This window comes from Stegostoma tigrinum, chromosome 20 (genome assembly GCF_030684315.1).
Source record: "Stegostoma tigrinum isolate sSteTig4 chromosome 20, sSteTig4.hap1, whole genome shotgun sequence".
NCBI lineage: Eukaryota > Metazoa > Chordata > Chondrichthyes > Orectolobiformes > Stegostomatidae > Stegostoma > Stegostoma tigrinum.
Window position 1 is genome coordinate 51629930 of NC_081373.1, and position 24549 is coordinate 51654478.

The 24549-nt window shown below is 39.3% G+C and overlaps 1 protein-coding gene across 5 annotated transcripts in view; it reads right to left on the minus strand.

Annotated features, from left to right (window-relative positions):
* The window catches only part of rhobtb1 (Rho related BTB domain containing 1), a 74295-nt gene that overhangs the window by 16989 nt on the left and 32757 nt on the right, over window positions 1-24549 (minus strand). For all 5 annotated transcript variants that reach the window (XM_048551403.2, XM_048551405.2, XM_048551406.2 and 2 more), the window contains 2 exons: window positions 13962-14147; window positions 1652-2637 (listed from right to left, as the gene is read on the minus strand). In XM_048551403.2, coding sequence (XP_048407360.1) covers window positions 1652-2637; window positions 13962-14147 — 1172 coding nt within the window. The remainder of the gene's footprint in view (window positions 1-1651; window positions 2638-13961; window positions 14148-24549) is intronic.

Consider the following 24549-nt stretch of genomic DNA (forward strand, 5'->3'; position numbering starts at 1 on the left):
AAAGACATCTCAGAAATGACTGCCAGACTACTCAGACCTCTTGGCATCAGGGTAGCCCACAAACCCACCAACACACTAAAACAGCAGCTAATGAACTTAAAAGACTCTATACAGACAACAAGCAAAATGAACGTCATTTACAAAACACCTTGCAAGAACTGTGACAAACACTACATTGGACAAACTGGCAGAAAGCTAGCCACCAGGATACATGAACATCAACTAGCCACAAAACGACATGACCCACTATCACTAGTATCCTTACATACAGATGAGGAAGGACACCACTTTGATTGGGACAACACATCCATCCTAGTACAAGCCAAACAGAGACATGCACGAGAATTCCTAGAAGCATGGCATTCCAACCGGAACTCCATCAACAAACACATTGGCTCCAAATCAATCTACGATCCTCTGAGAAAAAGAACAGGAAATGACATCACCACCCCAAGGAAACCTCAACACATAAATAGAAAGTGGGACATAACACCAGCGCTTCACCAGAGGCTCACTGATGATGTTACCTAGAATGGTGTCAAAATGTCTGAAAACGAACCTTCCAGCTCAGTGAGCAAACTTAATCCTAAAATATCTGTGAATGAAGTTCACAATATTAACAAGCAAGAGGTGGCTCCGGGCCCTGCCTGTCCCTGGGAATCCGTGCCAGTCTGCATGTCGCAGTGCTACATGAATGAATTTCTCTCCACCCTAACCTTCTGAAACCAAGGTCTGACCTTACACAAAGAATGAAGCAGAGTAAACCAGTGGAGGAACTCTCACATAACGACATTTCAGACGTAATTTGAAAGTAATACACAACATCAAGCTGCACACTGGCACAGTTAGCATTAAAAATCAAATGGAAACCTAGCCAGATTTTTGCTGGGTAAGATTAACATAATCCTGCTCCTCAATAAGATCATGACTGATCCAATTGTGGCCTCAGCTCCATGTTCCTGCCTCCCCATCCTTAATTCTTTTTGCCTTTGATCATTAAGGGGGGGGAAAAATAGTAGTACAAGCAGAAACATAAAAACTCACATTTTTAGATTGGCTTTTAATATAACCAAACTGCCCAAGACATTTTACAGGAACATATGGAACACAGATAGCCAAAGGATAGGTCAATGAAATAGGTGTAAGGGCCATCTTAAAGGAGGGAAGTAAAGTAGCATAGCAGATGAGGAATACAAGGACAGAATTCTAGAGCTTAGGATCTAGGCAGGTGAAGGCACAGTCACCAATATGTTTCATTAAAAGTGCAGAAGTATGAAAGGCTAGAGTGAAAAACAAAATATCAAAAAAAACAAATAAAAGTTTCACAAATTTTGTTATCGGGTCAGATTGAATCAATAGACAGTGAAGAATGATGTTTCTTAAAACATGAACATAGCTGGCTAAACTTCAAATTGCTTTAGATTTTTCCAAGATGTTTTTCCCCAGAATAAAGCTTCTTTTTGCTGCCTGTTAGTCTAATATGAGCAGAATTACTTATTGAAAATAACTACATTAACCATCAAACATTACCTGCCCTTGTAAATACAGGTTTGAATTCAGTAATTTTAAACTTAACAGGGATAGACCATGTTTTTGTTTAAAAAAGTGTTCCAAGGGAATATGCAGAAGGTTAGAAATTTGAAAACCTTACCAGAAAATGTTCCCTTTGCTAAGCATTCCTTTATTCGGTTTGCTTTCCTGACATGAAATGCTTTTGTGATCTCCTGATTCATAAAGGCTTCTTTATTTTGAATATTTTCAACCATCATACGCAAATCAAAAACTTCCAAAAGCTCTGCTATTTGTGCAATTCTCATTAGATCTTTCTCGTTTTCATCCAGCTCTCCTGTGTACAGAAAACATAATACAGCTTCAAAAGGCCCCGGCTGGATTGAATGGTCCATCTTAACGACTGTCATGAGACCCATCCTCTTTGTTACAGGGTTCTCCAGGTCTTCTTCATGAATATGGTTAAAGGCTTTGCTCCACAAAGACAGCGACCTCCCAGACAGTGTTCCCTTCTCTTCTAAAGATTCATCCTCGTGCATATTCATTTTCAAAGTGCTATCACTCTTAGATGTCCTCAGAATGGATGGTGTTGAACCAACACTGATCTCACTACTGTCGTCATCAGTGTCGAGGCTTAAAGTCCTCATCAAATGGTCTTGGCCGAGTTTTACTGGTTTCTCATTTTTCTTATTATGTTTCCAAGATTCAGCAGGTAGATCCAACAAAAACAAGTCATAAAATTTTGATGATGAGGTAGCCAGGTACACCTTGTGAGCATAGATTTTAACCTGGTTCTGGAGTACAAACATAACATCAGCACACAGTGGATTGTCGAGCAGATGGCTCGGTTTAAAAGCACTCACTGGATTATCCGGAACTTTCATTACTGGAGGTGGCGGTTTAGGTGGTAGGAATGGTGCCTGCAGTAAAGGCTTCTGCACCTTCTTTAAATGAGATTTCCAAAACTGAAGATGTCGCCTAGAAATCAGTGCACCTCTGACGGCATTATCAAATACATCCTTGATGCCAAACTGATCAAACACACTCGTTTCATAATAGGGAATCCCAAGTTCTTTGGCTACTTCTCGGCCTTTTTCAGGAGGTAAAATGTCATTGGGTTTTATTGGTCTAGGGTGTAAAACACAACATAAGGAAATTATTTCAACTGTATATTTGCTAACAGCTTCCTGTTTTTAAAGCACTGAAGAAATTTCTGATAAGGTGGTATATAAATTGCAAGGTTTTCTTTCTTTCATAAAAGCTCATGCTTACTGTTAATAGTGATACCAACTTAAATGGAAGCCAAATATATTGCAATAATTGAAAATCCTCATTGCACTTGACAGATGAGTTAATAATCTTCTGAGAGATATATGGCTTGGTTGGGAAGGTTCTGCCATTCAACCCAAAATAGTAGTATTGGTATTTATCTTCCACATATCATTTCCTCAACCACGTACAACAAATAAAAAAAAAACTCTTCTCTGGATAGAATGGAAAAGTATTCATTTTCTCTTAAGTACAGTACAACTTCTGCAACACAGCATGTTGTGCATTTTCTCAGTTTATTCTCTATTGTTGAGCGACATATTGCTACACCAAATAATAGTCATATTATATATAACAGAAAGAGCACACTTCACAAACTAGATTTGTGTAAATTTAAGCTAGTGACAAGTAATGAGTCTATTTTGATTAAATATGTTAATATTTAGGTGGAGAGCAAATTGCAACATTGTAAAAGTATGTGTGCAACAAACAATTCCAGCAAGTTTTCAGAAAATATTTTAGAGTGTTTTTCCAAACACGGGAGACTAAGCATAATCTGTAAGTAAAACAAGGAAAGGCCACTTTACACAAATGGGGACAGAGGCTCATTCCAAATCAAGAAAGGCATTATGATAGGTAGCAACATATTTCAATTAAAAACTGTAAAAATCACATGAAGCTGTATGGACTGCATAACCAAAATCTTTAAAACATATACATATATCCACAGGTTAAAAATATTGTCAAAAATCACAGCCTCACAACCCTGTATTTAAAGGGTTCTTTCTCTCAATTGGAAAGAATGTATTTATGCTTCCTGAAATACAACACTTTGAAATACCATACAGTACACATGCGCTGAATATTCTTCTAATCAAAGGTGAAAAATGTACCTTTAAGTAGTTAATATCGCAAAACCTGAGAAATTAGATAATTCAATAGAAGTTAGTATAACAAATGAAATTAAATATAGTAATTTACAGGTAACATGAAGTATTAAATCAATTTGTCAGTGAAGATGCACTTAATACAGAATGAGAAATGTTACCACTGGACTTGTGGAGGATCCAAATGTATTATCCTGATGCAACAAAAAAAGGACATGTGGAGTCTCAGTAAATTTCAGACTACCTAACATAATTAACTACAGTATAAAAATACATGGTTTTCCAAAGAGCTTCTTTCAAACAGCTTGCAAGATTCATGCATCTTACGATACATCATGTAACTGGTCTCAAACAAGTTAGCCGTTAAGTTCAGGTAATTCCATCAGCAAACTTGCCTTACTACCTACTACAAAGCTTACTTAGCAAAGTTGAAGCTTATGTTCAAGTCACACTGAAAATTTGAGTGACACTCTTAACTTCCTCGTTTCCTAATAAAATTCACCATAAATACATTTTTTGGCCCTCGTTGAGCAAATTCTAACAATCCTATTAAAGGAGATTGCTTTGGCTCTATTCTGTTCAGTGCAAGATGGTGAGCTTGTACAGTATAAGCACCACGTATTGTTAAAATTGATCAAAATTGTATTGGTGTCCTAACTACACCAAAGGACCCTCAATGTAAGCATATTGGTGAGGCTCATTCCTATTTCTGTCTGGAGAACTGGATGCCTAATTCAAGATCCTTTGCAAAATTGTAGCAGGACCAAAAATAATCAGACTTTAGACAGAAGTTTCAATTTTGTAATTTCCATTTCTTGGTTCGATCTGAAAAAAGTTATAAATTAACCCCGATAACTGTATTTTCTGGCTTCAAATGGGTAGAGAAATTCAGATGAAAAATTGGCTGTTATTTGTAACTTTAAGCAAATTCTTCTGACATTGTGACCGAAGAGCCACCAATGCATGTTAACAACCTAGATAAAAGCCAGATTTGCACAGACCAGTTGTTACGTGAGAGCAGGCAGGATGTTAGGCGGCTAGGATTAAGTAATTTGGTTTATAAATCGATAACTGGCTTAGGAGTCTCTCAAAGAATGCAGGGATATTTTATTCAGAGACCGAATAAAGGCCAAAAATAACTTCTATTATGGTCAGCTGACAAAGGCAATCAAGCCACCGGAAGGTCAAGTGAATTTGCTCATATGCATTTCTATTAATAGAATGTGTTGAAAACCTTCACTGCTCAACAATTAAAAGTTTCAAATTCATCTTCAAAAATCAGCTTCTTTAAACTTCAAAGAGAAAGCTGATGTACACCAAAGAGAATCTTCCAACATGCACACCCCCTTCCACTACTTAATTCCACAATCAGCAGATTTTCACCAGATTTCTGGCAGTAGTGAAAATCATGCCCACACATTTTTAAAACATATTTATCGAAGTGGACGGTGGAAGTGTCAGTCTAATATTATATAAAGAACAGCAGTTCTGACAATACGGTATTCAAGACCATGTGTTCCAATCTCTGGAGTGGGATCTAAATCAATAACCTTTAACTCATATACAAAAGGGCTACAGCTGCCACCACTGAAGACCAGGTTTACCTGGCCTTGAACATTTCCACAATTCCCTTGGTGATATGCCTCCTTAACCCCTCTTAACCATCCCACATATCTGATTCTGGTCCATTCAACCAGTCCAATCAAATTGCCTCCTCCATTCTTCCAGTTTCCTCTCTCGTGACCTAATCCAACAATCTTCTGACCCAGACATAGGAGACCAACACCACAGTGAAATCTGACACTTAATACAAGGTATGTCCCAAGGTGCTTCATAGCAGGAAAAGTAAAAATTTGGGCATCAACCCAGAGAGAAATTAGGAACGTGGGCTGAAAATCTTAATTATTAGGTTTGAGAAGATCTTTTAAAAAATTGAGGCAGACGAAGCAGTTTAGAGAAGGAATCTGAGGGAGTAAGACAAATGTGGCTAAAAGGTTTTGCTGCTAATGATGGGAAGGAAGGAAGGAAAGTGGACAAAGAACTGGGCTCAAGAAACTGATAATTTTAGGAACATAAAGGATTTTGGAACCTGAGAAGCAGGCACTACAGGAAGACTGCCAAAGAACTTATGGACAAAGGACATAATTTCTTATACACATACAACCCCTTGCTAACATCACTCAAACTTCTGTCAACTCTTCATTTTTCATGCTGTTTATCGAACATCAAGTACTGGATGAGCAAAGGGTATCAGAGATAATGGGAACTGCAGATGCTGTAGAATCCGAGATAACAAAGTGTGAAGCTGGATGAACACAGCAGGCCAAGCAGCATCTCAGGAGCACAAAAGCTGACGTTTCGGGCCTAGACCCTTCATCAGAGACGGGGATGGGGAGAGGGTTCTGGAATAAATAGGGAGGGGGGGGAGGCGGACCAAAGATGGAGAGAAAAGAAGATAGGTGGAGAGGAGAGTATTGGTGGGGAGGTAGGAAGGGGATAGGTCAGTCCAGGGAAGACGGACATGTCAAGGAGGTGGGATGAGGTTAGTAGGTAGGAAATGGAGGTGTGGCTTGAGGTGGGAGGAAGGGATGGGTGAGAGGAAGAACAAGTTAGGGAGGCGGAGACAGGCTGGGCTGGTTTTGGGATGCAGTGGGGGGTGGGGATGAGCTGGGCTGGTTTTGGGATGTGGTGGGAGAAGGGGAGATTTTGAAGCTGGTGGAGTCCACATTGATACCATTGGGCTGCAGGGTTCCCAAGCCGAATATGAGTTGCTGTTCCTGCAACCTTCGGGTGGCATCATTGTGGCACTGTAGGAGGCCCATGATGGACATGTCGTCTACAGAATGGGAGGGGGAGTTAAAATGGTTCGCAACAGGGAGGTGCAGTTGTTTATTGCGAACCGAGCGGAGGTGTTCTGCAAAGCAGTCCCCAAGCCCCCGCTTGGTTTCCCCAATGTAGAGGTAGCCACAACGGGTACAATGGATGCAGTATACCACTTTGGCAGATGTGCAGGTGAACCTCTACTTAATATGGAAAGTCATCTTAGGGCCTGGGATGGGGGGGGGGGGGGGGAGGGAGGGAGGAGGTGTAGCACTTCCTGCGGTTGTAGGGGAAGGTGCCGGGAGTGGTGGGGTTGGAGGGGAGTGTGGAGCGAACAAGGGAGTCACGGAGACAGTGGTCTCTCCGGAAGGCAGACAAGGCAGATGGAAAATGTCTTGGGTGATGGGGTCGGATTGTAGATGGCGGAAGTGTCGGAGGATGATTCTTAAAATCTACCCTGATGGTTTTCAGTCAACTCTTCTCCTGTGCTTTTACATGGCTCAGTGATAAGTTTTGTTTGAAAACAGCCCTGTGAAGTGCCTTGGAACATTTAACAATATTAGAAGGCCCAAATTTAAGCTGTTGTTGTCATCGTAGAACGAAGAGGCCTATCAATGACAATCCTAACATTTGGTTCATGGGATTGCTTTTACTGAAAAATAACCTGCTGATAATGAAGATTTGCCATTTTTGCATGAATTAATAATCTGTGGTCTCTGGGCTTTCTTGCTCACGATACTCCTAGACATCATATCCAACAACCTACTGATGCGTGAAAGCAAAGAACCATGGCCATCTAGAAGTTCTTACAATTAAAGGCAAGCATGGCACATGTAGCATTAAGAATGCTGAGTGTTCCATTCCAAAGCAAGTTCATTCCTTTTGCGTTTGAAAACTGAAATCTGTAATTCTTCTCAACAGATTCCCAGCACACATTTTCAAAATGAGTGAGAAGTTGACCACTATATCAATGTGATTTTACAGCTACATACATGCTGTCTCATGGAACCTATAGGCTTATCATAGGCCTGCAGCTGGTTCATTCATTTTACTCACCCCTTACCGGCAGCAGACTTCTCATGCAAAATCCCATTTTAGACTACCTGGAATAAATAGTCTCACACCTCTTAACTTGTGTATAGGTAGTCAGAAAAAACTACCATCCCTTCCACTATTGATGTAGGAGGACAATGTGTGAGCTTATGATTACTGTACAAGAACATGGAGGAAAGGTTCTTTCAAAAAAATGAGGTGACAAGATGTAGAAGACAATTTTCTGAAATACTGGTTTTATTTGGAGTGTTCCCGTTTCCTGAATATTGTACAATGGAGTCAAAGTTGTGCATTGCTGTATTTGACTGTATAAATTAGTCAATGGTGGGGAAGACATCATTGTCCACATTTTGTGCAGATTATTTGGGATACAAGAGATGTAGAAAATTACCATAGTGGAGAACGTGAAGCAAGATTGCAACTGCTTGGAAGCTCATTATTGGCTCAAGATGAATATGCTGCTGGCTGCAGCCCCTGTTAAGTGCAGAGTGCTGCAATGACTGTTTGCTGTATTTGATATCTGCAGAATGCAGATAGCAGTGATGAATTTGGCAAGCACGGATACAGAATCTGGATGTTGGGTTTTCTGGACTCATGATTATCATGTCCAGAATGAGCGCAGTTTGTCCAATGTGAACAATCACGTGTAATAGGAAAATTTGATTGCTAAGGAACTAAGTTGGTCAAGCAACTGATCAACTCTTTCACTGATGAATGTCCTGTTGGCTCGTCACATTTTGTTGATGGCACAAATAATTGTACACTAAATCTTGTACACTAAAAGATCCAAACATGCCCCAGTCAGAAATGACTCATAGCAAGTTTTGAGAAGATTTGTAGCTCAGGTTGAGGTTCTGGATGGGAGTTTGCTCGCTGAGCTGGAAGGTTCATTTTCAGATGTTTCATCACCATTCTAGGTAACATCATCAGTGAGCCTCCGACGAAGCGCTGGTGTTATGTCCCGCTTTCTATTTTATAACACTACATTGGACAAACTGGCAGAAAGCTAGCCACCAGGATACATGAACATCAACTAGCCACAAAATGACATGACCCACTATCACTCGTATCCTTACATACAGATAAGGAAGGACACCACTTTGATTGGGACAACACATCCATCCTAGGACAAGCCAAACAGAGACATGCACGAGAATTCCTAGAAGCATGGCATTCCAACCGGAACTCCATCAACAAACACATTGATTTGGAGCCAATCTACCATCCCCTGAGAAAAAGAACAGGAAATGACATCACCAACCCAAAGAAACCTAACCAGATAAATGGAAAGCGGGACATAACACCAGCGCTTCGTTGGAGGCTCACTGATAATGTTACCTAGAATGGTGATGAAACATCTGAAAACGAACCTTCCAGCTCAGCGAGCAAACTCACATCCAGAAGTGACTCATCTATTGTATACTTCATTAAATGTGGCACATTGGCTGGGGTATTTGTTTCTCTTGGCTGTTACAAATTTCATGGTACCTATATTGTATATCCATTTAATAGGTAGGATTGAGAGTACACAGGAGTGAAATTGTTGCTATCCCAGCTTTCACCAAATAGCTGCCTTCCAAATTTTGAAATTGATAGCCAGGGGCCTCCCAAGCATAAAGTTAATACTTTCCTGAATTCATTTCTCTCTCTTTGTACTTGCTCATGTATTCTCTAAAATGTAGGTAATGGCTGCACTGTAACAATGTAAACAAAGTGGGGGATACTTATAAACCTCCTATCCCTAGTTCACACAGACTAAAAAAAATTCAAAATGTAATATCACTTGCCACCTGATTCAAAACAAGCATACCATCTTCTTAAAACATATATAATTGACGTCTACACATTTTCCAGAATCTAGCAGTTTTGAGATACATCAAGATAGTAGCAGTAAAGAAAGTCAGTCTAACTTCAGTGATGGGGAAGCTTCTAGAAACAATTATTCAGGATAGAATTAATAGTTACAAAAAAAAGATGAGTTGCTCAGCAAGAGTCTGCATGGATTTCTAAAGTGGAGATCATGTTTAACTAACTTGTAGGAGTCTTTTTTTGAAAGAGGTAACAGAAAGTTCAATGAGGGTATCACTGTTGATGCAGCGTATATGAACTTTCAGAAACTTTTTGATACAGTGGCACACAAGAATGGAAAGGAAAGTTATAGGTCATGGAATAAAAGGGTCAGTACCAACACGGATACAAAATTGGCTGATGATTAGAAATAAAGTAATGGTCAATGGATGCGTTTGGGCTGCAGGAAGGTTTTGTAGTGGCACATCCAGGGAGCAGTATTGGGATCCTTGCTTTTCCTGGCGTATATTGATGATCTAAATCTTGTTATGCAGGCGGAAATTTCAAAGTTCGCAAATGACAAAAATAAAGTTCTTAATGCAGGAAAAATAATGTGCAATATTACTAATGGCACTCATTCACCTAGAAAGTTAACCCAAGCTTTTCTTGAATACCAATAAAATGGGCTGGCCAAGCATTTAACTAGGTATTCAACGTCTTCAGCACATTTCAGAACAATAAGAAAAAGACTTTGCACTATTCTGAAACAGAATTCCGGTCTGATCCATTTTTATTTTTCTCCAGCTTATCTAATTGGTTCTACTGCCACAGCCAATTGGGGAAGCAGCCCTTAAATACACTGTTCAAATTATACTTGAGCACAGTAGGGTTGACAGATCACAGAAATCTGTAAGGGAGGTACTAGACTAGGAACTCAAGTACATTGCAGTGTTGTTAGTGATTTAGGGATGGGAGAAATTAGTAGGAAAGTGGGTGCAAAGTAAGAAGGAGGAAGATGAACTGTTTTCTACTAAATAGGAAAAATATGGAGAGATCAAAGTTATGAAGATCATTAGAAATAGAAGGGGTTTTATCACCATTTTTCTAGCTTTTAATTCTGAGGACTCTGCACTTAAAATATTAATCAGTCTTTTGTTCAGATGTTCTCAAGTCTGTATGTTTGCTTCCATTTATCACCAAGCTATCACTAACAGGTGAAAGACAAGCACAAAAGTAGTGACTAATAGTGATAAAACCCCTTCTATTTCTAATGATCTTCATAACTTTGATCTCTCCATATTTTTCCTATTTAGTAGAAAACAGTTCATCTTCCTCCTTCTTACTTTGCACCTACTTTCCTACTAATTTCTCCCATCCCTAAATCACAATTTATTCTAATAAATTTGTCTAAAATGATTTCCTTTTCATAAAGCCATGTTGACTCTCCTTGATTAGATTATGATTTTCCAAATGTGCTGCTATTACTTCCTGGATAATGGATTCTGACATTTTTTTCAACAATACATGCCAGTTTTAATTGACCTAAAGTTTGTTGCCTCCCTTCCTTTTGAACAGAAGTGTCACATTCGCAGTTTACCAATCCCCTGGCACTTCTCCAAAATGCAAGAATTTTTGTAAAGTTACAACTAGTGCAATCACTATCTCCTTTGTTACTACCTTCAGGATACTAGGATGCAAGCTATCAAGATCAGGAGACTTATCGGCCTTTAGCCCCGTTAGTTTGTCTAATACTACTGCTCTAGTGATGGTATTTAATTCCTTCCCTGCATTCTTTACTATTAACAAAATACTCAGAGTATCTACAGTTGAAAAGATTGATTTAAAGTATCCATTTAACTCCTCTGCCATTTCCTTGTTCCCTACAATTATCGCCCCAGATTCATTTTCTATGGCCAATGTTAATGTTATTTTTACAAAGTAAGAGAGAAATTAAAAAGCTGTTATTGTCAGTTTTTATATTCATTGTTAGTTTGCCCTTTTAGTTTATTTTCTCTCTCTTTGATATGTTTTTAGTCCTCCTTTGTTAGATTCTGAATTTATTCCAATTTACAGGGCAATCACTGACTTTGCCTCCTCATATGCTTTTTCCTTCACCATAATACTCTCCATAACTTTTCTGGTTAGTTGGTTTGTGTCTCTGGATGACTGAAATAATCTTTGTCTATCATCCAACAGTGTTAATTTTGTAAGCTCATTATGAACTGTCTTTGAAAGTCATTAAATCCATTAACTCCTCCTCTGTTGTTCTCCTCTTCTCTAAGTTGCTCAAATGATGACAGCTCTTGCCTGTTTTCTAGTTTTTAATTCTGAGGAGTCTGCACTTAAAATATTAATCAGTCTTTTGTTCAGATGTTCAAGTCTGTACATTTGTTACCATTTTTGCTATATTATACAAGAGTAGGAAGCACGCTATTCAGTTACAGTATGATGTAAATAGCAAGAGCTTGAAAAAAATCTTGTGACTGTGGACTCAAAACTTAACAGGGAAATGTCCAATTTCACACCCAACCCGGAACCTTACCTTCCAAGAGTGCACGTTAGAAATTTAGGCATAGATGAGAAAATTGTGCATCATACATAACCTCATTTCTGGTAGACAAGCCAAATTTTCCAGTCTATACAATCACCCAGTTTGACCTACATGTGACTCCAAACCATAACAATGCAGCTGACACTTAACTGCCCTTGAAATGGTCCTTCTGAAGAAGGGTCCAGGCCCGACACGTCAGCTTTTGTGCTCCTGAGATGCTGCTTGGCCTGCTGTGTTCATCCAGCTTCACACTTTATTATCCAGGGAGCCACTCAGTTGGGCAATTAGGCACGGATAACAAATGCTGGCTTCATAAGTAGCACACATATCCCATGGTATAGAAAAAATGTTTCGCATTCACTTTTAACCAAGGCATAAGTTAAGCTTAAAGGAAACTCTGGAGATGTTGGAGACATTGGCTGCTTCTGAGTCCTTGAAAAGTTTGGATTTTCCAACACTGAGAGGAGTCAGATGAGAAAGGAACTTATGGAACTATGAAATATTTAATAAAATAGAATAAGAAAAATATGGAGCACCATTATAGCTAAACCTCAATGCAGAACAAAGGGACCTTGTTACTAACAGGTGAAAGACAAGCACAAGATTGCAGTTAGAAATATTTCATGCAAACCATGATCAATTACTGGAAAGAAGACTACTCATTAAGGTAACAGAGACAAAATCTGCAATCATTAGAGTGGCACCTGAATGTTTTTGATCAGTAAAGGATGAGTTACAAGGACATCCATGGCTTATACTAACCTTTGTGTAACAGCCTGAAGTGTAAACTTCAGACGATGCAGTATTAATTAAACTTATGAAGATGCTGGTAAGTTTTAAGGTGTATGTACCCGAATAGAGGTACTGTCTTAAGAGAATACAATATGGGAATGGCTTGTTGGATCACAACTTTTTTTGCCCCAGTTCCATATATTTTTGTACCATAATGCACTTGGTTGAAGACATGGTGCAGAATAATCCAAAATGTCACTCTTGTGACTTATGGGGCTCATAAATCTCCTGTTAAGTGATTTTTGCAAGGTTGAAGGGAAAGTTACACACAGAGACTTCATCTGTGGCCTGTGACAAACAACGCCCATTCATCTGACATGGCCCTTGAAAGAATCCTGTTCAGATAGAGTCTTTTTCCAAGGACCGTACTACTCACATTTTGTTTGAAGCTTCTCTTAGCTTCACCAATATTTGCACGTTGGGCAGAGAACAGCACCACAAAGGATTGGTGCTTTTTTGGCTCAAAGATGAAGACATGGATGATTCATATTCAGAAATGTGAAATAAAAACTACTGTACTTTTTTTTATAATTTAACACAAAGAAAAGTGAAAAGAAGAACACTCCAAAATCTAGTTAAGTAATTAACAGACATTTGCAAACTACATTAGCACTACCTTATTAAGGTTCACATGTTATGCAAGATCTGTTGGTAACTGGCAACGTGAAATAACTGAGGCAGAAATGATCAAACATAAAATGAAAAGCTTACCACAATCAGAAACAGCAGGCAAATAGTTCCTGTTCTAAAGGATGCAATTATTGGGAAACCTTCAATTCTGCACAGGGTACTTTTATCCCCGAGCCAAGCCTTTCAAAATAAGTCTCGTTATTAAACTTGATTTTTATTTTGACTTGGCCATTTGTTATCAATTGTTTTGCTTCCTATAATCTTCCGTTTTTCCACGAGCCTTCTTTGCAACGCACCTGTCTTTTTATCTGTTTCATTAGCTGATTGCTGGGGATTTGGTGCCTAGAATAAATCTTGGCAGTTAACAAATCAGCATTTAGATGGAGACACTGCCAAGCTGGCTTCCTGTGCATTGCTGTGATCAGTGTCATTCTCTGTTATTTACCAACTTATATATCATCTGCAGAGGCCAGTGGCTTGTTATGTCTACTTTACATACTAAATCTGCATCTTAATTTTCTGCCATTAGAAAGGCAACTCACTTGTTGCACAACAACCTGCACCAAAACTTTCCATTAGGATTAGAATTATGTTACGCGCATTTTTACAGAGATGCATGTTCCTTTTATCAAGATCTTTACAGCACAACAACCATATATTACCTTGCTAAGGGACGACGTGCACGATTCACAGCCTCAAGATCAGCGTAACGCAAATCCAACTGACAGCCAACTAAGACAACAGGTGTTCGTGGGCAGAAATGCTTGATTTCAGGAAACCACATTGTTCTCACATGGTTAAGTGAATTGGGGTTAGCAATTGAAAAGCACAGGACCACCACATCAGACCTGAAAACAAGATTGTAACTAGTTAATTTGAATGTTGATGTACAGATCTTCACCTTATTAAAATTATTCACATGTAGCTTTCATCAGTGTGTAATATCTCTTTCCATGCAAAACTGATGACATACTGCAAATGAGCAGAGAATGATACTGAAACACATATCTGGTCATGCACTTCCTCCAGGTGGTAGCAGAGCTAACTTTGCTACATTACCTCATGTGGTATGTCCACAATGCTTGTATGATTAGTTTCCCGGAGGCAGTATTTACTTTGGATCTCATTCTCTGTACAAAATGTTAATAAAAACAAATGTTCGGATTATTTAGTTTTGGTTTGAAAATGAATATCTAAATATTGCATTACTTTTAATTTGAATAAAATACTCCCCCCCCCCCCCCGCAAACAGGTTAATGTTACTTTAATCTACCTTCTATTATTCTGGTGAGTAAATTTTAATTAAATTCTTTTCTGTGAAATAGTAGGCATGATAATAATAATAAGTCACCACACTTTTAAGTCAAGCTCTTTAAAATGTTATATAACTGGGATAAAAATGTCAAAATAAATATAATCAAAACAAAACTATGACAGAACCTTTTATTTTGAAATGATCAGTTGGATTTCAGAAACCAAGGACCAAAAATTAGGAATGTTTACATTTGTTTTTTTTATGCTACATGTGCCTCAAGAGCTCCCAAATGATATATGCACACTATCAGGGCAAATTGCATGCTCGTATAAGCATAATGAATGACCATGGGCAACATGCTGAGCACGCAGATCATAATCTTAATCAATACGCAATACTGATTTGATGCAGTGGAACGATTTTGGAGAACATCATTCCAGCTAATGTCGTCTCTTCATTTTACTCAGCTAAACTGGAGAGAAAAGTCTAGATCCAAGGCTCCCAAAATGCAGTATCTGGTAATTCCCCAAGTTATGCAGAGACAAATCACTCTAAAGAAACATGTCCTCAAAAAAAACAAAGAACCTGCAACACAGTATGCCAATCCCTTGCCAACAAAATGAAAGAGGCCAAGGAAAAACATCAACAACCTCACCAAGAAATTTCATCTTCATTGAGGGCCTCCATATTTAGATATGAAGCTGGCCAAAAGTTAAAATATTGGTGGGATAGACAAAATAAAGATATTTTGTTGAAAAAGCACATTCTGCATAAGTAGGAATCCCCACCAGAACTTTTTAAAAGACATCAACCACTTGTAATTAGCTGCTGGCTGGTTTCTTCTGCTTGTGGCTTTGGGTTTACAACTGTTTAAAGCTTTATATAGTTGTGAAGATGCTGAGGTTGACAGCGCAGATACTGAAATGATGTTTGCTGACTTTTGGATAAACTATTTACTCCCAAATATTAGTCAAAGAGCAAATTTTCTCCTTGGAATAAAACATGACTTAGAGAATGAAAGAGGATGCACAAAAAGTAATAGGCTGCGAGAAGTGTTTTGGGTGCTGAAGGCAGTGAGACAAGGTGCAAAAGATGGCCTTGCAGCAGGGGATCTTTCCCCTGTCCATTTAGCTGATAGACGTAAGGTAACGGTCTTTTGAAGGAGCCTTAGCAAGTTGTTGCATGCAAATTGTAGACGATACTAGTTTCACGCCTAGTTGCACATGTCAAAGTGGTGCCTTCCCAAACTGCTTCAGTCCACATGCTGGAGGTAGACCCACAATGCCATTACAGAGGGAAATCCAGGATTTTAACCCAGTGACACTGAAGGAATGGTGATCTATTTTCAAGTCAGGATGGTGAATGGCTTAGCTACTTTTGCCATTGTCATTTTCCAGTGCATAGATCAATGAGTGGTGGTCCGTCTATTTTCATTCCTTTTTCTCTTCTATCAGTTGTTACAATGAAGTGGCTTACAAAGGTTGTCTCAAAGGGCAGTCAAGAATCAACCACATTGGTGTAATCAGGGTGGCAGTTTCATTAAAGGGCTTTAGCGATCCTAATGGATTTTTCGGACAATCAACAACAGTTTCATGTCATCATTAGACTTGTATTTGCAGATTTTTATGAATTCAAACTCCACCATTTGCTATACTGGGATTTGAGCCCATTTCCCCTCAACATTACCTAGGTTTCTGGATTAACAGTCTAGCAATAATACCACTAGATCATCATCTCCCCATTCGTGGTCCACCATTCAATAAAATCATAGCTGATCCTGGGATTCCACTCCACTTTCCTGCCCACTCCTTATACCCTGACTTTGTGACGGACCAAAAAACCTACTGACCCCAGTCTTAAGCAGGTTCAACAATGCAGCAAACATCCCTTCTGGAGGTAGAAAATTCCAATGTGTCACTCTTGAGTGAAGTAATTTCTTCCCATCTTAGTCCTCACTGATGAGCCCCTCATCCAATTAATTCAGCCTCTTGTCATAGAAAAACCCACTCATCTCAGGAACAAATTTAATGAACCTTAGCTGTACCAACTCCAATGCAATTGTAGAAATTTGTGATTTTGGATACCAAACCTGTACATAGCATTCCAGATGTGATCCCAACAAAAACATTGGACAATTTCAGCAAGGCACCCTTATTCCTATTCTGCAAATCCTTAGCAATAAAGACCAACGTGCCTTTCTAATTGCTTGTATCACTTGCATTGACAGGTTCCACATTAAAGTAATTAGAACATAAACCAAAAGATACACACTGTTTAAAAAATTCCTGCTTTTCTATTCTTGCAAAGTGAACAACATCATACTTCTCTACATTATACTCCATCTTCTATCTTGTTCCCTTCTCAGGTAACTTGTCTTTATCACACTCTTCAGATTGTGGAGGCTTTTGATAATCAGGAGAGGATTTAAATACCACCTGCACTTCTAGCACAATCTCTCTAGCTATTTTTAATCAGCCTGTCAAGAGGTTACGACATGCCTCTGGAGCAGATGGGACGTAAACCAAGGCTCTGACATCAGTGTATGGTTGGTCCAATTAGGTCTCTGATCAGTGGTAAGCACAGGATGTTAGTGGATAAATTCTGTGATTGCAATGGGTTTGAACATCAAGCAAGATAGCTGGAATCTCTCGTTAGGGTTGGTCACCGAAGTACCACTTATCAACTCAAGCCCAATGTGGTCCGGGTCCTGTTGCATGCAGGTACAGCTCCTTTCAGTGTCTAAGGAATCCCAAATGTGAATGATGAACATTGTACAACCAGCAGTGATCATCTCTGCTTCTGTTCGATGATAGAGGGTAGTTCATTGATGAAGCAACTGAAGATGGTTGAACCCAGCTTGCTACTTCTGTAGTGATCCCTTGGAGTTGAGACGATTTGGCCTCCAAATCCATTCTAGTAGGAGGAGGACAATTTGCTACCACAAATCTCCCCAAAATCATTCTACAGCTTTTTTTAAAAATGCCAGACAATTCTGATTGAAGAAATAGCTAAAGTAAAATCAACCAACAACTTACCATGGTTAGACAATGACACCGGATAATATACAGCGCGCTGACACAGTCGCGTTCCCTTCTGAGGCAACTGCATCCGAGTCACCAGGGTAAACCAAAGGTGATAAGGGCTATCTGGTGAACACAGCTGATAAGTGCACAGATTGCACATCTGAGTTTTGGCCAACATGCATACAATGGAAGTGTGATAGAGCAAACTGTTGGGAGTGCTGGGATGAAGTTTTCTACCCTCTATCATCGAACAGAAGCAGAGATGATCACTGCTGGTTGTACAATGTTCATCATTCACATTTGGGATTCCTTAGACACTGAAAGGAGCTGTACCTGCATGCAACAGGACCCGGACCACATTGGGCTTGAGTTGATAAGTGGTACTTCGGTGACCAACCCTAACGAGAGATTCCAGCTATCTTGCTTGATGTTCAAACCCATTGCAATCACAGAATTTATCCACTAACATCCTGCCTCAACCACTCTGGAAGAGCCTTGCAGTGATTAGCAGACAAAGTTCATCAACACTTCTGTTGGTCTGCTGCAATCTGCATAACGTTACCATTACGATCAGATAAGACTGCAATCTGCTATGCAGCAAGTAGCTGAGGTGTAGGTGTTGAGATGATGATGCTGGAGGTTAATGAAGAGAAGTGGCAACCATGATAGCCCTTTATAGCCCAAACTGTTGAAAACTGAAAATCATGTTTTCTAGCATTACACTAATTCACCAATCAATAATATTTCCTTACCACGTCTTTCAAATGGCACTGACAATCAGTGTTTGCTTAAACAAAATGGAAAGGCAAGTTACTAAATAACCATTCCAAATCAAATTTACAAATGCAATTTCACCCGAATCAATGCTGTGCATCCTCTTGGTGCTTAATGCATCCTTGTGGTCATAGTGTGGCTGGTGGAGAACTGCTGACTTATGATGGAGGAAAATACAGATATCTTTGAAGAGATACTTGGGTTGTTCTGGGCACAGGAAGACAGATTATGACATACCCATCTTGTCATGGGTGGCAGAGGTCTGGGCTGGTTGTGTGGCAGACAACACCAAAGGCTCAGGCAGAATAGCAGAAGTGGGAGAAGGAATGCAGATTTTCTGAGGGGAACAACTCAGGCTGCACTCCACTAAGTAATTTCCACCCTCCAGGTTGGTGCCTCAGGATTCCTAATTATTGGAGGACAAATTGTTGGACAACAATGAAAATCTATAAACTTTTAAGCCACAACCACAACAGTAGTAGTCTGAAGTTACACAGCAGAAAATTGACTGTTTTGAGCTTGAGGTTGACAGGAGATTTGACGCAGGTGTTCAATGTCATGGGAGTCTAAACGTGGGTCAAAGGAAGCCAACTTATTTTAGATTAACAGTGAACTCATTGAAAACAATTATTCAGAATGATTTGACATGTTAATGAAGTGAAATTATCTCTTCATCTGAGCTTATTTTCAGAATGAACTGAAGGTAGGAAGGAAGGAAAATATGAAGTAAATGTTTATGTTCAGTCTGTGTTGTGCAGATGAGCTACAACTGACATAAAATTAACTGTAGTGTGGATAATATACACTTATCTACTGGTGCTTCTCTAGTTAGAAACCAACCAACTTTCAAAAAATTGCATGCTGCAGAACATTTCTGGACATTTACCAGAGGCTTCTGACCGAATGCAACAGGGTCAGGTGAACACTGCGTACTGATGCACTTAGCATTTTGCATCTCGCCACTCACTTCCAAGTATGGAATATGCCATCCAACATCAGGGAATATCCTAACCCAACTGGTGAAGTCACATGCAGGCAATTCCATTACATCGAATCCAGAGAGATTCAATTACGCATAAAAAGAAAGTTAAAGTTAGAAGGCAGTAATTGCATTGAGACTCCTCTGAAATTTTCTGACAAGAGTAAACCTTCAGAGACTTGGACATGTCACTCAAATACGAAGATGAAATGGTTGTTTTCAATGAAACCAAAACCAAAGTCTTGTGACTTGGATTATGGTAGGAATGACTTTTTAAAGCCTGCATCTAAGTAGGAATAATTGCTCATTAAGTTCACAAGGTATGGAGCTGGATGAACACAGCAGGCCAGGCAGCATCAGAGCAGGAAAGCTGACATTTTGGGTATAGACGCTTCTTCAGAAGTGGAGGTGGGGGAGGGGGTGGGGTCTCTGAAATAGACAGAGGCAGTGATTGAAGGTGGATAGTGGAGTACTGCTCATTACGTTGTGTGTGTTGGGAGGGGGAGCTCATTAAGAGGTAATTTGGTATACTGCATTTTTGACACTACTTTGAAATGATGTAAGGATGCTTTTACATCTCTTTTCCAGGTTATTTTGCAGATTTGTATGCCTGAGATTGCAAACACAATCAACTTGGTTAAAGTCTTACTCATACCTTGGACCCCAAGAGTGGCCAAGATGACCAGTCGAACCTTATCAGTGGTGGGAACAGAAATAGCCTACACGTTAAGAGACATGCCAATCAATAGGAGCGGGAGATATAGCACATCAGAATCAATGCCCACTACACAGTTTACTGGAAAAAGATCATCTTCATGCACAATTTAAAGTATCATGTGATGATGGTGGTGTACTTGTAATGTCAATGGTCTAGTAATTTAGAGGTCCAGGTTAATGTCATGGATTCAAATCCCACCAAGGCAGCTCTACCTACACATCCTTGGCAGCAAATGAACTGACGAACAGCAGACCATGATCACTGCATCACTGTTGAAGGACCATGGCTATACTTTTGATCAATCCTGGTACTGTTACAGTCATAGATGGCAATCCATTCAAATCTAGCAAGCATTCACGAAAATTGATGCATTTGAGGCTTCAAGTTAATTATTCTTTCCATGGATGAAGACGACATCCTCACAAATGCCTGCAATGTCACATCACTGATGTTTGAGATGAATACCTCCAATGACTTGAGGCACAGTGTAGTTCAAAAGCCTATGAGTACATTGCATGGTTTTGGGCTACTCTGAAAGGATCATCTTCATCACAGGTTCCAAAATGTAGTATCCGTGTGCTGCTGAGCAGAGCACGGAGTGTTGCCTCCTTTATTGCAGACTTTGTACTTCTGTCAATACTATCTGCTCTTGTTTACTTTTGGCGTACGAGTCACAACAAAAAATCCAACCAACTTCTTTACAATTTCTGCCGATGAGAGTATTGGAGCCAGATCCAAATGTCACATCTATGGAAGCAGCTCTAAATCAAGGCACAAACTTGGAATGAAAAGATTCCTAGCAATTAATTTATTCTTTTGCTATGAGGACCCAGCAAATGCCACTTTTGCATTGTACCTTTAACTCAGGCACATGACATTCATGTCTGCTCAAACTAATTGGTCAGGAAATTAGGTATCAGATGCAAATATTGTAACTAGTTTAAAAAGCCAACAACAAACCTGCAATTCTGGGTTTCAGATAGAAACCATCACACTCCTGCCCCAAGTTGCCAGCAAGTAAAAGCTGCCTCCATGTCCCTTATTTTGGCCTCAGTTGAAAGAACAGATTTCTCTGTGCCCTCAGTGGAAAGATTGGTGGAATCCTAACACAAAATGTACACTAGGAAAGGACAACAAAAATTTTTCACAGTATCTTTAATGTAATTTAATATTATAAGGCATTTAAAAGGAGAATTACAAAGTATGACACAAATCCACTTGAGGTATTAGGTCAGATGCTCAAAAGTAACTTTGAAGGAATCAAAGAAGGCAGAATGTAGGAGATAAAAAGGGAAGAAATTTCACAGCCTGTGGTCTAAACAACTGAAGGCACAGCCACCAATGAAGTAATTATGACTGGCAACACGTGAGGGGCACAAATTAGAGCAGCACAGATATGAGGATTGTAGGGTTGGCAATTGAGATTGGAAAGGACAAGATGAAGGGTGGAATTGAAATCAAGGATGAGAACCTTAAAATGAAGACTCTTCCTTGACCAAATGCCTACGTCAGTCAGTGAGCACAGGGAACATGACTTGCTGCAAGTGAAACATTGGCAGCAAATGTTTGGAAGACCTCAGCTACAGAAAAACAAACTGTGGCAGGTACCATGAAGACCACTGCCCACCCTCAGCTGAAAGAAAAATGTGAAATTACTCTTCCAAACATAGATCACAAGACATAACAAATAGTATCAGATAGCCAAAAGCTTTGGCCTGCATAGCAGTACAATGTCACAATATATTAACTATAAAAAGCTTGGAGGAACTGTACCACATTGGAATTTGTTGTAAACGTCTTCATTTCTGCATGGTCCAGTGCCCCTCTTCCTTCTCCACTCTCAATCCCTCCAATTACTACCTGAAATCTGTTTACTTTTCTTACAGTCCAACATCCACTACAACAAATTGGAATTAAAGCTTACAATAAAGAACCGCGAGCACTGGAAAGAAACTGCTATAGAAACTCAACAGGTCTGGCACTACATGTGGACAGCAAGCAGAGCTAATGTTTCAAATCCAATGACCCATCTTCAGAACTGATAATTTTGGAATAAAGGCATTTGTATTTGCAGCAATTACTTCAAACTCTCACACACGGTTCTGAAGAACAGTCACTGGACCAGAAACATGAACTCTGATTTCTCTTTCCAGATATAGCCAGACCTGCTAAGATTTTCCAGCAATGTCAGTTTTTGCTTCTGATTTCCAGATCTGCAGTTCTTTTGTGTTTTTCTTAACTTCAGACGCACTGTTAATTTGGAAAATGTGTCTCAAAAACTTAACTACTATCAAACACCATGCATCACATAACATTTCAATATTGCACACAATAAAGTCGACCTAAACTTTTAACTTTCCTTTTTTCTACAAAAAAAATGTTGCTTACATGAAGTGGAAATGGGATTTAAGAAAGTGCAATGGCAACAAATCAGACATCATTACAATGAGGGCACATTATGTATACGCTGCTGTATAAATTGTATGGTATTATTGTTGATATTGTTAATATTACAATATTCAGAGCCAACGCCTCAAAATATCAAACTGTAATCCACACACATAAAAAGTGAAGAAAGCATTGCAGACTATCGAACCTAGTTCACTTCTCATTTAGTACATGCTACCAAAATATACCCAAGGTACCTGTCATCATTCAGTGATTGAAGGGGATATTTTAGGACTGACAAAGGTGATTGCATTCAAAGTCAACAGAACCACTGGCGACTATTGGTGTCAGCTGTTTTAATAAGCAAAGCAACATCTATAGTTACCAGCAGTTTTGTGCTTTCGGACTTCTCATTTCCTGCAGGTTTCTGTCACATATTTGGTTAGCTACAGCCTGGGCACAAATACAAGAATGATATTTTTATCTGCCATTTTGGGCAAGCATCCAAACTTCTTACACCAGAGGCATATGACTGAATCCTCTTATTTTCTGTTCTCTTCTACAGAGTACAGATTGGGCCTCAGCTTATTTATAGTAAGCAATTCAATTAAAATCTTGCGGGTCATGATAAGTCAAATGATAGTCAAGGAAGTTGCATAAAAGGCTTCGCAACAACTTGCCACAAATGAAGCAATAACCTGAGAATATGATTTTATGTAATTTTGTCTATGAGGATAGCCATAATATGGTGTGACAGCCAATTTTCATAAATGAGCAGAGATTTTGAATTAAATTCATTTTTATAAGGGTCATGTACATTTATAACACAAAAACAAACTTATACAGACACTGGAAATCTTGACTATAAACGAAACACTGGAAATACTCAGCAGGAAGGCAACAACTGTAGGGGGAGAAACACAGTCAAGGGACATGACTTTAACTCACTCAAAATGGAACGACTTGCACAGCATTAAAACTTGGGCAAACGCTTTGGTCAACAAAATTTCATCTTATGTATCTTTTTCACATAAAGTATTTAATCAAGGTCCTGTCTGTCTTTACCGGGAGGTGTTAAAAATCACAGCACTATTCCGAGATAAGCAAGGTATTCTCGGAAAGGTCTTGACAATATTTACATCCCAGTCAACACCACTAAAGCAGATTATCTACTAATTTACCTCAGTACCATTTAGGAGACTTTGCTGCGCACTGTGATTCATTACGCCAGTGACATGAGTTCAGAAGCACTTTATCAACTCTAAAGTATTTTTGTAAGTAATAGGATCATGAAAAGTAGTGTTGAAATGAGAGTCTTTTCTCTTCTTTCTTTGACTGTCATGCTGTACATGCTAACAGAGCTTTGGTTTAATACTTCATTCAAAAAAAAGCACTTCTACTAATGCAGAGCTTTCTTATTACTGCATTCAGGTGTCAGCTTCAATTAATGCATTCAAGTCTTAGCAGTAAGATGTGACGCACAGTACTCTTACCCTGAAGCAAGTTTGGTGGCATATTAGCAGTAACTAGGAGAGTTATTAGCTTTAAAATGTGGTTTGTACTTAAATCTGTTGAATCTGAGACATAGTGGATCTGTTTTGCTTATCCTGTATGATCGCAACATAACTTGTCCACAGTTTAAAAAGTATTTCAAACAAATTGTGTAAACATCCAGCAAGCCATACAGATCAAGAAAGTCTCAGGTTCGATCCTGTTCTGTCCTGCTTTAGCAAATTTCAGCTGAGCAGCAGTAAAGAGTGTTTGAGCACTGGAAAGAACAGGTTCTGTTCTGAATACCTATCTAGGGACCCTGTGGGTTTTTGCTGGTTGAAGACTTAAATCAGTCTTGGTTGTGTTGCTCCCACTCCCCGCCAAAAGATGAAATTACCAGAGGAAAGCTATGAAACTAAATATAAAACAGGGGTCAATGCTTTAAGCAGAGGAGGGAATGAGAAAGGTGATGTAGGACTCCTCAACGGCAGTGTGGATCTACCTAAAGTACCCTGAACGCAGCTCATCATCACATTTTCAAAGGCAACCAGGGATAGGCAACAAACACTGGCTAGCCATCTCGTTCAGAAGTGAATAAAGAGGTCCCCTGTGTGCCCGACCC